The 13,542-nt window shown below is 24.3% G+C and overlaps 1 protein-coding gene across 2 annotated transcripts in view; it reads left to right on the forward strand.

Annotated features, from left to right (window-relative positions):
* The window catches only part of LOC126901722 (prolactin-releasing peptide receptor-like), a 97,563-nt gene that overhangs the window by 81,280 nt on the left and 2,741 nt on the right, over nt 1-13,542 (forward strand). For both annotated transcript variants that reach the window (XM_050678427.1, XM_050678426.1), the window contains one exon: nt 5,572-5,717. In XM_050678427.1, the coding sequence (XP_050534384.1) occupies nt 5,572-5,694 (123 nt within the window). In that variant the 3' untranslated portion in view covers nt 5,695-5,717. The remainder of the gene's footprint in view (nt 1-5,571; nt 5,718-13,542) is intronic.

Below are 13,542 nucleotides of genomic sequence, written 5' to 3' on the forward strand. Positions count from 1 at the left end.
AAATATAAAATTTTTGTAAGATAAAATTAAATTTTTGGGGTAACTTTCGAGTTTAAAATTAAATAAGTTTAATGGAAACTTATTATTATTTTTTTACTATTAAATGGAGAAAGTCTAATTCAAATTTTGATTGGCCAATAATCAGTTTTGAACATTATCTTTTAAGATATTTCCATTTAAAGATTTAAAAAATTTGCAGAACGGCGTAGTATTTAGCAACATTCCATTTTTACTATAACACACAAATAAGAATTTTTAACGCTGCGAACCTATTATTACACATACGTGATAATAAGTTCCTGTTTAACTGTCAAAAGTTATCTTTAAAATCTACTAGTAACACATTTTTTTTATGCAATAAAATTGATATTTACTATGGTTTGTAAGTATAAATTAAATTTAAATTTGTACATTATTATTATTCAAAAATTATAATTTAAAGAAAATATAATTATGTTTTTATTTTTAATAAATCACTCACTCTACATATTCTTATCAAAAATACCAGGACGAATCAAATGGACAGAATTTTAAATGGTGGCAAGATTTTTATAGTATAATAATATAATAAATGAGTAAAAGTGATAAAAACTTTAAAGAACATTTTTTATATTCAAAGTTTTCGCTAAATCTGATAGAAACTAAATTGACTTATAATCATTAACGCAGAAAAGTCGAAGAAGTAATTTATTGTACTAGTAACTGTTTATTAAAATTACTTTAAATATATGCAAGAAATATAGGAATATTATATCAGCCAACAGAATACATTAATGACTTTTAAATCAGAATGAGTTTGATGATGATTGTTAGATTGAGTATTATAAAATAAGATTGTATTATGAAATTGTAAATAATGTCTAAATGACAATAATGGTGCTATACAAGTCAACTAAAAGTTGTTCAAACTTCAAATATTATTTTAATGAAAAATTTAGGAATTCTTGCTAAATTCAATATAACATAATTTCACCGATTACTTTTGGCTGTCAAAACATAATTGAATTTCAACACACAACTTTTTGACTCGCGTTAATTAATGAAATATAAGTGTAGGGTTTAATTTAAAATACCAAAACTATTTGCTTTTAACTTTGTGTCTTTCGCATAATAAATACATTATCTGAAAAAAACTTTATATATCTTTGATTAGCGTTAAGTATAATATCAAACATAAAACTAAATCTGAGGTAAATATATTAATGTGTAATTTATTGTATTAAATTAACACTACAAAAGATTACCCAATAATCTTTTCTGTACTCCCTTCTTATTATACCATGGTAACTATTGCATACTTATAAATATAATAATTTACATAATTATTTAAAATATTGAATTTAATAATTACTCTTAATTTATTTCAGAGTAGTATACTTAATAGTAGTACTTAAGTATTATTTTTAATATAATATTATTATCTCTGTCTTATGATTTTTTTGATTCTATTAATTTAATGAGAGAACGTAGTCTTGTAACTATACCTCCATTGTATTACTATTTCTAAGGCATTTATTCAAAATTAAATTAAATGTATAATTGTGCGTTTTATGTTGTCAAATAATTATTAATTTAAACAGAAACGAGATAATTATAATTATATAGCTTACACAGATCATACAAGCTGTATCACGTAAACAATAACACCGTTAACTATAAGTAAATTAACTATTTGTATACCTACTAAAATACACAATTACCTGTCATCTTCAAATTTCGATCTGACTCAGGTTCAATTGAAAAGCTTAATATGTTTTGTTATGGTATTAGTTTGATTTTGATACCTTATGTCAGTGTCCAGTTTTTAATATAAATCGATATTGACGTTGAACGTGTACTGCTTTAAAATAGCTCAAATTTAACAAAGTGAGGCAAATGAGTTGGGTCAAATATTCACTAATGTTATGTAAAGCAGTGAATATAATAAAACTTTGAAGCTTAAACCTTGTATTAATTGAATTTTTAAAAATAAACAATTGAAATTTCAAATATAATTGCATGTAGTTCCTAAATACTAATCAATTTTGAATAAAATGATTAATAATGCGAATTTGACAAAAAAATATATCAGATTATAACATATATTTTATGAATAGAAAAAAAAAATTTATGGGTAGTAAATAAAAACTCTAAATATTAAAACAAAAAATCTAGGTATATTGCAAGGTTTTTATTCAATAAATATCTTGAGACTATCTTTAAGAATAATTAAAAGGATTACTTATTTGTTGGTACCCAATAAATAATTTTTCTATATATTCATGTTTAATAAATTTACATTTCGTTGACGTTAAATTTTGTAAATATATTATACGACATATATTATAAAACATACTATTTCAACATTTCAAAGCAAAAACAAGAATAAAATATGAATTTAATGTATGTGAAATATTAAAAAAAGAAAAAAAAGGAAAACGTTTTCTTTTTTTTCTCTTTAATTTCAATACCTGTAATAGACAAAGATTTTTATTGGTTAATATGGTTATTAATTGTTGTATTAAACAAAAAGAAAACAGATTATTTTTTTTTTTTTTTAAATAAAATTTTATCTTTTTTTTTTATAAACTTCTCTTACTCATTAAACATTGCACAAAAATAATTAGAAACACCTGAAATATTCAAATAGTTTATTATTTAATTTAAAATAAATATTTTGATTACATTTTTACAAAATATAAATGATAATATTCATTATATCGACTTTTTGTATTTTTTGAAGTAGTTAAAGAAGAAAAGATTTATTACAATATTATAAGATAGATTATTTTAGAGGAATTTTCTTCGGTATAAGTATAACTGAATAACAGTTTTATAGTAATAATTTTTTGTGCAAATCCATTAATTTTAATGTCACTAATCTTTGAATAATATTCGTTAGTAATAGTTATTATTAATATGTTGGAGTAAATAACTGTAACTAGTTCACAAATAATACGTGCGCAATAGTATAATCATTTGTCATGGAGTTGACACTTAAGTTTAAAAATACCAACATATTTGTGTAATATCATTTTCATATTAAGTTTAATATGTTAACAAAATAATTTTTCAACGGTTGTATATTGTTTACTCATGACTTGCTTTCTAATCGGTGCTTAATATATCAAGGACACATCTTGTTATACTAAAGTGCTGTAATTTTAATAATAGTAATATCATTACTATAATTTACCAAATAAACCACCGCTACAAAATCCTTCGAGTTAGAAAACTTTCTATTGGAAGAAAATTGTTTAACAAAATATATAAATTGCTATATATTATACAGAAGGTAACAAATACATCAAATATTAAGCAACCATTGACATTTTTTTTTAATTCTTAACAATGATTTCACATAAGCAACTATTCCATTTTATTTTTAAGTAATAAATTAATATTTTAGTACAAGAGACCAAACATGTATTATAATATATTCATATATAATATGAAAAGTATCAATATACTTCAGTATTATAATATATAGACGTATGAATATTTTTAATTTATTTACTGAGGAAATACAAGGAAAGGTATCATAATGCATGTAACTATTATTGTAATAATAATAATAAGAAATCAATTGGTCAACGACAAATTAATCATTTTATATACTAGTGTGTAACTAAGATATGACAAATTCAATAATTTTTCATCCAATAATCATTTTGCTATATTTTTTTAAACAATTTTTACTTAATGTTTAGAACACAAATTTTTCAATAAAAATATTACAGTAAAATAGTTATTAAATCAAAAATTTTGTCCCCGTGGATGGCAGATAAGAATACTCTTACGGCACCTCTGCCAGTTGTAAGAGTCGTCTAAGGTAAGGTTGCGTCATGTCGAAAGCCGGCGTAAAATGTTATCAAAAAGTATGATGAGTTCTGAACGAAACTTAGTCGGATTGTCCCATCTTGTATGTACTCGAGGACAACTGGTGAGAGGAACTAATGTTGTAGAAGCGCAGAAGGTCTAAAAAATAAAGAGTTTGATACCAGCCGGACCAACTTGTGCGGTAACTGATTCACTAGTCATGTGTATGGGTCAACCCAACGCTTATAATGTCAACGTTGCAGGGAAATCATCACTTAACTGGGGACTGAATTCGTGTATAAGGGAATGGCCGACCCCAAGTAGTTGGGATTAAAGAGAGGAAAAAAAAGAATAATAAAAAATTATTTTATAAGTCATATCTTTTAACTCGCTCTGTATATATAAAAGTTAAACATTTTAATAATGATATTTTTACAATTCAGTATAAAAAAATTATTTATGATAATATTTTACTTATTTTACTCGAAAAATATTCTATAATGAATTATAATTTTTTACAATAATTTTTTGAGTAATTTAAAAATAATATTAACTAAAATTAAGGATTAAAATCAAAAATACAAATAATACTAAAATTGTAACTCAACATAATAAAATTTATATATTTCTTTAAATTACGAAGACTATTTTAATATTATTAGCTCATAAAACAAAGATAATACTAATCAAATTGGCATAATATAAAATAATCCATTAACTTTAAGTTAGTTTCTTGGTTTTATAATTAATTGTAATCCTCTTAAGCTAAACTTAGGTAACTACAAAATAGATTTAACAAATCATAAAAGTATAAAGTTTTTGAAAAGTAAGAATGAATTTAGTAAAAGTTTACTATCAATTTTATATCAGTCTTAAAATGTATTAAAATTGAAGAAAAAGTGAAATGAAATATAAAAAGTTTGAAATAAATAATTTAAAACAATATACAATGTATAGATACAGTAAATAACAACTTATATTTTATGAATGTTATAAAATATAAAGTTTTCGTAGATTTCTGCATTATTTAATATATTTTCAGATAAGTGTTATCACTTATTTTTTTATACAATTTACTTTAACTTATAACAATTGTACTTAATATAACATAATCTCATGAATTAAGGGTAATTGTAGTTTTAATATAACTCTTTTATTCTGATAAAAACCTTACTTTGTAAATCAATATAAATTAGGATTAATATATATATATATATATGGATTTTTTTATTTTCATAAACGTCAAAATATATTTTTACCAACAAAAAATTGTTTTTTTCAATGTTATTAGATTCAGAGTACTATGATAATTTTTATCGCCATAATTAAAGGGTTTGATGCAAAACGAGGTAGCTTCACGTTTTAAATTTTAAGAGAATGGTTAATCAATTTAATAAATTGAGAGTTTCATGAGTATCTTCTAATGTTATTACATTTATATCTGAAAGAGCACATCCATATCATTAGTGATTATCTCACTAATTAATAGTAGTAAAGCTCTTTGTTTGATTTAAGAAATCTTCTGAATTTCTTTGTAAATAAGATATCAGTGTTGACTTTATGTTATTTTACAACAACGAATTTCTATTTTTTATGTTAATGCCATTAATTTTAATAAGACTAAAATAAAAATTATTAATAAGATTTTTTTCTTCTTTCCGTATCAATGGGACGTCATACTCAAAGCATTTTTTTCTCTTTAACAACTAAACGTTGTCAGAAATAATAACACAATTTTTTTGAATGGATGAAATAATAACACATTTATTTTAGGATGGATTAATGATGGGTGATCAAGAAGATAATCAAGATGCAGTTGAAGTAATGCTTGTAGCGTATACTCAAGATGATGGCACGTCTGAACGTTGTGGTGCTACTCAACAGAACTCTGTGTGAATTGAAAAAAAAACATTTTAATGGTAGGTGGTCTATAACTAAATGGTTACATTTTTTAAGAGTAACTAATGAAGATTTGTGTACCAAGATTTTTTATTTCTTTTAAAATGGTCACGTAAACTATTAGTAATAAATAACAACTGAACATAAGGAATAAAATGTAAATATTATTGTTCAAGTCACTGTGATTACATCCATGATAGCAAAAAATTGCCTGCTTAATTTTCTATGACTACATGAATTTTTTCATTCACAAAAAAACATTTTACTTTTATATTTCTTTGCTTAACTTATGTTACATAACATATGTATAATAACACTTAAGTTTTCATATAACTCAATGATCACACATTAAAAACATACAATTGGTTGCTGTGGTCCTGTATTTTAATTTTTACCTATTTCACTTTAGGAAACTATTATTATTTCACTGTCAACTTTAAAATTGTGATATTTTTGAAAAATTGAACAATCTTATATTTTATTTATATAAGTGTAATTATTTTTTTAATGGTTTGTAGTTACGATGTAAAATATAATATATGAAATTTTCGAATCGCCTCCTATTCTTATGACTAGGTCTAAGTTCCAACATGGTAAATTATTTTATTCTACTCTACATATTAATTCATTGTACAATACTTAAAGTTTTTAATGTTAATTTACTTACTGAATATTTATGACTCCCGAAGGCCGCAGCTCGTTAAATTTCTATAAATTTCGAAACTGTTGTACCCCCAACTAATTTTGGTACCCCTTCATATTTCCTAGATGAATATGTCCTGTAATACTTGACAATCAGTTTTTTCTGTAAGATTTCCAATCAGATAAATCTATTTTTTTTTAATTTTACAATCTATAAGTTTCGGATATTAGCTTATATGCGAACTATAACTATGATGCAAAATATTCATGAGATAGTTAATTATCTAATAATAATCAGTTATCCCACTGCGATAAATATTTGTCTTATAAGTTCTATTCTTGGTAAAAATATTTATTGTAATAATTAATATTATACATTATTAAGATACTATTTTTTAAGTTCGTAAAATGTTGATTGCATTTAATAAAAAAAATATTTATTTATACATTTTTATGAATATTGTACTATATAGTGTAAAATGCTGTAACTATTTTACGTGGTACATGGATTTAAGTAAATCATAAATTTTATTTTCTATGAAGCTGGATTTATTGTGTGACATTAAATTTGGCACTATATTAATCATAGATAATAGGGTTTCGGATAACTTTAACACTGAAAGTACTTAATTTTGTTCGTTCATTTATGCAAGGGCTAACACGTGAAATGATTTATTTAATGAAATTTGAGTTAGTTCTTTATATTCGTTTTTGTGGAAAGACTGAAGCTGGTTAGAAACACGTTCCAGCGGTAACGAAATGTTTATAATAATACTCTTCAATTGAATTTAACTCTACAGGGTTACTATTATAAAGGTTTTTCATGTCTTTTTTACTCTTATTAAGAACGTGTAATCTACTCTTCAATAACCTGAAAAAACATTTTTTTGTTACAACTTATTTATTTTTTACATTTTATAAAATTATTCCTCTTATCCATATAAACGGTTTTCAATATATTTTACGAATGGAGGCTCTTTTGGAGATCAAACAAATACTTTTTTTAACATAACCCTTGTATGAAATATTAAATATTCAAAGAAACTATTTCCTAGCCACATTCTAAGTTAAGCATATTTTACAATTACCTTATAAATATAATTTCAGCATTTCTAATACCTAATATGCCTCTCTTATAATAATTATTATATCCATATCTACGAAATAGGTATTAAATTATTCATTAAGGTTTTTTTTATACTTTTATGCTAGATATATAGATAAGCTATAATAAAATTAATATCCAAAGGACCACAACAAAAATTAACTTGAAAATTAAATTCTTACCATAAAACAAATGTACTGACTTAATAGAAAACGCACAGTTATATACCATTAGTATGATAAACACTATGTGTAATTGTCTATTATAAGTGTAAATCTATAACTTGATGAAATCATATTATTTCAATATTAACATTTTAATTATACCATTTTCGACATAATTCTGAAGTTATTACTTAAGTTTTTATTTAAAAAGAGTATGGTTATAGTGGAGTTACCAATGTTTTTCATACCAGTCAAATATTTTTTATACGTGTATGGTTAGATAAAAACTAATACATATCATGAATTCTTCCCTCTAAGTTAAAAAAATATCAAGAATAAGCAAAAGTCTCTATGAACATAAAATTTTTAACATAATAGTTACTTTTGAAAAGTATATCTTATAGGGCATACAAAGTTATAGTAATAATTTAAACTATAATTTATAGTTATATATAATTTATAATTATATTTTATAAATGCCCTTTCACTTTTTATCTTTAAAATGCAATTATAGCCATCTTTTTAAGTCAATCATAGTTTATATTTCAATAAACCAAAAAAATAGAATTATTTCAAAACTCGATTATTCTAAAAAATTTTAATTCAAAAGAGAGTATAATAAATTCGTTTTATTTTCAATTCGATGAAATTAAAAAAATCGAGTAATTTTACCAAGCCTAAAATAACACTACTCAAATTAAGAAATTATTATTGTTCTAGAACAAATATTCACGATTTATTATCAAAATAGAAATAGATAAATTCTAAATTCTAAATATGAACAGTAATGTTCATAAATTATATTTTATGACAGACATGAAAAAATTGATATTTTTTAACACTTGTCAACGTGGGCATTTAACTTTCTTATTTTACTACGTCAAAGATAAGCTTCAGAGGAAAAAGTTTTATTTGGAAACTGTATGAATAATAAAATACAAAAATAAGAATTTATTTAACAAATGGTACAACTGTCAGTTAAACTTCGTATTCAAAGTCTAAAAAACATTGTTAAATACTGAAGACTTCTCGCAAAATTTAACTTTAAATTAAATTCAAAACAATTACTCAATTCTTTGTAATATTAAATAGTCAGTCAATGGTATTCAAATAAAATTACACTGGTGTTTTATTACAAAAAAAAAAAAAGTACAAATTTTTTTAAAATAATTATCACAAAACATTTAACGGAGAGTATTTTTATTTGTTCATCTAAAATAATTTTTTCTATAGTTAAATATTCATATAATTAATATATAAAATAATATATTTATATTCAAAGATAAAGTTTTTATTGATAGTCAGAATAAAAAATAGTAAGATATTTTGATTAATATAAGTAATTTTTATTTAAGTTCATTATCTAAATTAGTTAAGAAAATGTCTATTTTTTAAGTATGTTGAATATTTATGTAGTCATTTTAAAAAAATATAGTCGACAACCGTGTAAGTTATAAGGGATGATACTAAAATGTAATTAATAACTGATACATAAAAAAATATATGCCTCTATTAATAAATATTTATTTTTACAATATTTTATATATCTTGCAAATAATTTAGTGAATTATGATAAACGGATCAATCTGTATATATCTCAATAACATGAACCTTAAATGAGTTTATAAATTTAGTTTTAGTAAAAATACCCCGCAAAGTTTATTTTTTTGAAAAATAAATGAACTTATATAAAAAATTATTTAAATTAATCAAATTTATGATTTTTTTCATTCAGACTTTCAATAACAACTTTAACTTTTTGAAAACTTTTGAAAAACTTTTTTTCTTTATATTGTTTATTTTAGTTGTAATTGATTGGGTTTTGATAAACGGGTGACCCTATATTATTAAAAATGAAATTATATACATGGACCATAATTTAATATTCCCTGGCTCTGTGTTTAAGTTAAAAGTGGTCTGCAATATTTAAACCAATATATTTTTATATTCCAGATGATTACTTACTATGTAACACTATCTCAACCTGTAAAATTTTGAAGTAAATAGGACATAAAATAAAAATATATTGAAATACTAGCTGCATACATATTATTATTGATAATTCAGTGAATTTCAAAGTGAACATTTTTCGGCCAATAATAGTTCTTTTGTCAATCAGTAATGATCCCGGTAGGTTACCTACTCCTATTAGTTTGCAGGAATAGAAGGCATAGAAAATGGTTGGCTCCTTAAAGGGATAATAGACAAAACAGTATAAGCATTCATGACTTGATTTAGTGAAACGCTTTAAAACGGTGATTTACCATTACGCGTTTATTGCAAAGGGGTTTTGCTATGAAAACGAGGTCAATCATATCTCTTTATGTGCTGACACATAATTTTTGTGTGCTATGCTACACGCATAAACGTATCAAATGGCTTAAGTAAATATCATCAACTAATTAGATCTATCGACAGTGCAAACTTACTACTTTTGTAACAAGGTAATAACAGCTGTGTCGAATGAAACGAGTAGAATTGAACCTAAAAGGATTTTCTTTATACCTATAAGCACTACAATTTTAACACAAAAAAGGTTTGTTTATTTTGCCTTCTTAAATTCGATTAATCGTTTCAAGTCACTATCATGTTGCTACCTACTAACGTTCATGTAACAAACAAAAAAAACTCGTTTTTTTTTTACATTAGGATGGATAGTAAAGATACCATAATAGGTTTAATATATTTATAGAAATTTTAATACAGTGAAAAGCATCGTAAAACAGCAAAGCCTTCGACAGCGTTTCATCCTCTATAAATTACGATGTTCCGTACTTACTTAAGTTTATATTTTATTCATAGAGCTGGCAGTTTTTTACGTTTTATTTCGCTACAAGTATTCTGTACTCGCGTCGTTTTAGCTTAAAGATTTTATATCGTGTTGCGTTAATTCTGTTAGAAAATTCAATTAAAAAAAAAAATTATACTCTAACTCCATTTAGATATACGTTAATAAGTAAAATTTCTTAGTTGTATTTATTTTCTATTTGAAATTGTTGTCAAAACTATAGTTGGAAACCCATAAGTTTTGAACAAAATCATGGTGTAATCTATCAACAGTTGATTAATCGTTTTAAAATTCTTTCAAAACAAAAGTCAGTAATGGTAACTAAATATGAATAAATGTTACTAATAGATCACATATCATTAATTGTTAATCTATTGGCAAAAGATTTGGATGCTCAAAGTCTATATAACAACAATGCTTCTATAGATGGACTTAAAAACAACCCATGTAATAAATTATGAGCCCACCATAGGTATATATTAGATGTTAAACGTGGCTATTGCGTTAGATAAATTATCTCGAATTTGTTATTTAATGTCGATGACTAGCGATTTCTTCTCACTTACTTACTTGTTAGTCAAATAAAAATATACAATGAATTCGAGAAATTCTCTTATTTTCAAACATTAAATACATATAATCGCACAATATGAACAGTTTTGTTTTTCAAGTTTCAAGTTGATTTAATAAAAAGAAAAAATTATAAACAAGTAGTTATTTACAGTAGTGCTGTAAGTTAAATGCGATTGGCTAAATTAAATGTTAAAGAAATATTTTCTATGTACAACTTTCTGACGAAAAGAAATATAAAACACAGTGAAAATTCACTATTTTAAGTTTTGAATAACTTGATTGGCATGAAGCATCTAAAAGTACTTTTTACTTATAATAAGATATTAACAAAAGAATTCTCAACGATTTTTTTTTTTTTTTTAACTATAGTCTAAAATAAATTGGAACACTACAGAAAGGGAAGATTTTATGAATTCTTTAAAAATAATTCAAACTAGTGTTAAAAATAAAACAAAACAAAAAAAATCTAAAGTAAATTATTAATGATAGATATATTTATAAATGTAAATAGATATTGTAGTCTATTTACATAAGAATTTAATTAGAATCGATTTTAAATAATTAGATATTATTTTGTTTATTATAATGATAATTTAGCCAAACAAATAAATATCAAAGTACCATCATAATAATATCTAAATACTTTCAAATGTATTTCGTTACTAACATTATTTAATTTTATAATAAAAATTGATTACTGTGACTAATATTATTAAAAAATAAATTATATTAAAAATATTTAACTCAAAAAGCCACAAAAATTACTAAAAAAATCGTGGTTATGTATTTTGGAAACAATTTTACCATTATCAACGCATCCACTAACACCCCGACCGAAAAATTCTCCCTTATATATACCTCTAGTGACCTTATCACTTAGTGACGTTGTCATATTTTGCCAGTTTAGATAAGTTTAATAAGGAATTCTTCAGTAGTCCAAAATCCCAATTAATTAAATTATTCTTATTTTTAAACATTTCTATTGCCTCCCTTATAATAAGATCTTTGTAATTATTAACGTTTTATGGTTTTAATGACTATGTGTCAAAAAATGTTCAACCACGGGAGATTATCAACTTCATGATTTTAAACGATTCTCAAATGTTCTATAAACCTGACCCCTATATTTAATTTTGTTTGTCCTACATAACATTTAATACAAATTGGGTTGGGTAGTGAGTGTCAAACTTTGACACCCGTTCTCTCGACTCTTGTGACGCTCGTTTAGGACTGGTTCGAACGTGTTCACGCGTCGTCCCGCCTTCGTCCCTTCTTCAGCGAGGGTCAGTCGTTTTTGTTTATGGTTTGGTTTTTTTTCGCGTATTTCACTCTATGTACTCTGTTCTCAGTTCTCGCGCCTCATACTGTTCGATTATTGAACCACTTAAAGTTTCTGTTCCCTTTTAGAGTTCTTAAACGTTACTGGTATGCATTTGTATAATCAATCGTGTTACACATAACCATCTATTATTAATATCTTGAATCGATCAATCATTGCCACTCTCGCCATTAATCTTAACTTTCATCAGATAAGCTTACAAATTTTATTTCTCTTGCGTCTTATTTTATTCATTTGTTTGATTAGTTATTGTTAGTATGTTTGTTACCCCCCTCCCCTTTAATTTTCATGTTTTTGATTTTTGCAAGACTATAATATACATTTTCATATTTTTATTTGCATTAGAAACAGGTGTACCTATTTTTTATTTACCACTTATTCCTACTTTGCTTCTACAAATAAACAACCCATGACAATAGTACGAGACAAATTTAATATTAAACTTTTGCATGTTACACATTGTATTTTTAAATGTACGATATTCCCCCTTCTAATTTATCTTTAGGGTTACTTAACAATTTTTCAAATTATTACTTTTAGGTGTTACTAAAGTAATGACGAAATTCTTAAAAATTCCATCTAGTCTATTTGATAATATAAGATGGGCGACCTAATTAAATCAATTAAATCTATCTATTTCTCTTATAATCTCAAGTTATTTATCAAAATATATTTTATCTAATGAAATATTAACTAATCTGTAAACCAACTATTAAAAGGTGCCACTTTTTTGTTGCAAGCCGTGGTTTGAATTGTTTTTAATGTACCTTATGTGTGTTTGTTATTACGAAAATAACATATTTCAAAATTAACGTATATGGTCTCTTTGGAGCTCTTCCTGTACTTTGGTTTCCCATCAGATTTTTACAAAAAACATAACAAAATAAAAAACATTGTCTCAAGTATACGCTATTCAGTATTAAAATGCAGGAAAATTTTTTTGAAAATGTCATATTTTACGGGTAACACAATTTTGAGATATTTTTAAAAAATTTTAAAATTGAGGGGTTTTTACAAAATTTTGGCGCTGAAGTGTTCAACTAGATTAAAATAAGATTCTTTTATGTGAATTGATCATTAAAATCGATCCTGTGAGAAGTGAGAATTTTATGAAGAACAAAAAAAAAACGCACATATCACAAAACCAATATCATATAATAAAAAACGGTAGCACAGTGGGGTCGAGGCACAGTGTGGACGAGGCATAGATGGGACAAGTATAGATGATATCTGA

Source organism: Daktulosphaira vitifoliae, unplaced genomic scaffold (genome assembly GCF_025091365.1).
Source record: "Daktulosphaira vitifoliae isolate Bord-2020 unplaced genomic scaffold, ASM2509136v1 Scaffold_3, whole genome shotgun sequence".
NCBI classification, from domain to species: Eukaryota; Metazoa; Arthropoda; class Insecta; order Hemiptera; family Phylloxeridae; genus Daktulosphaira; species Daktulosphaira vitifoliae.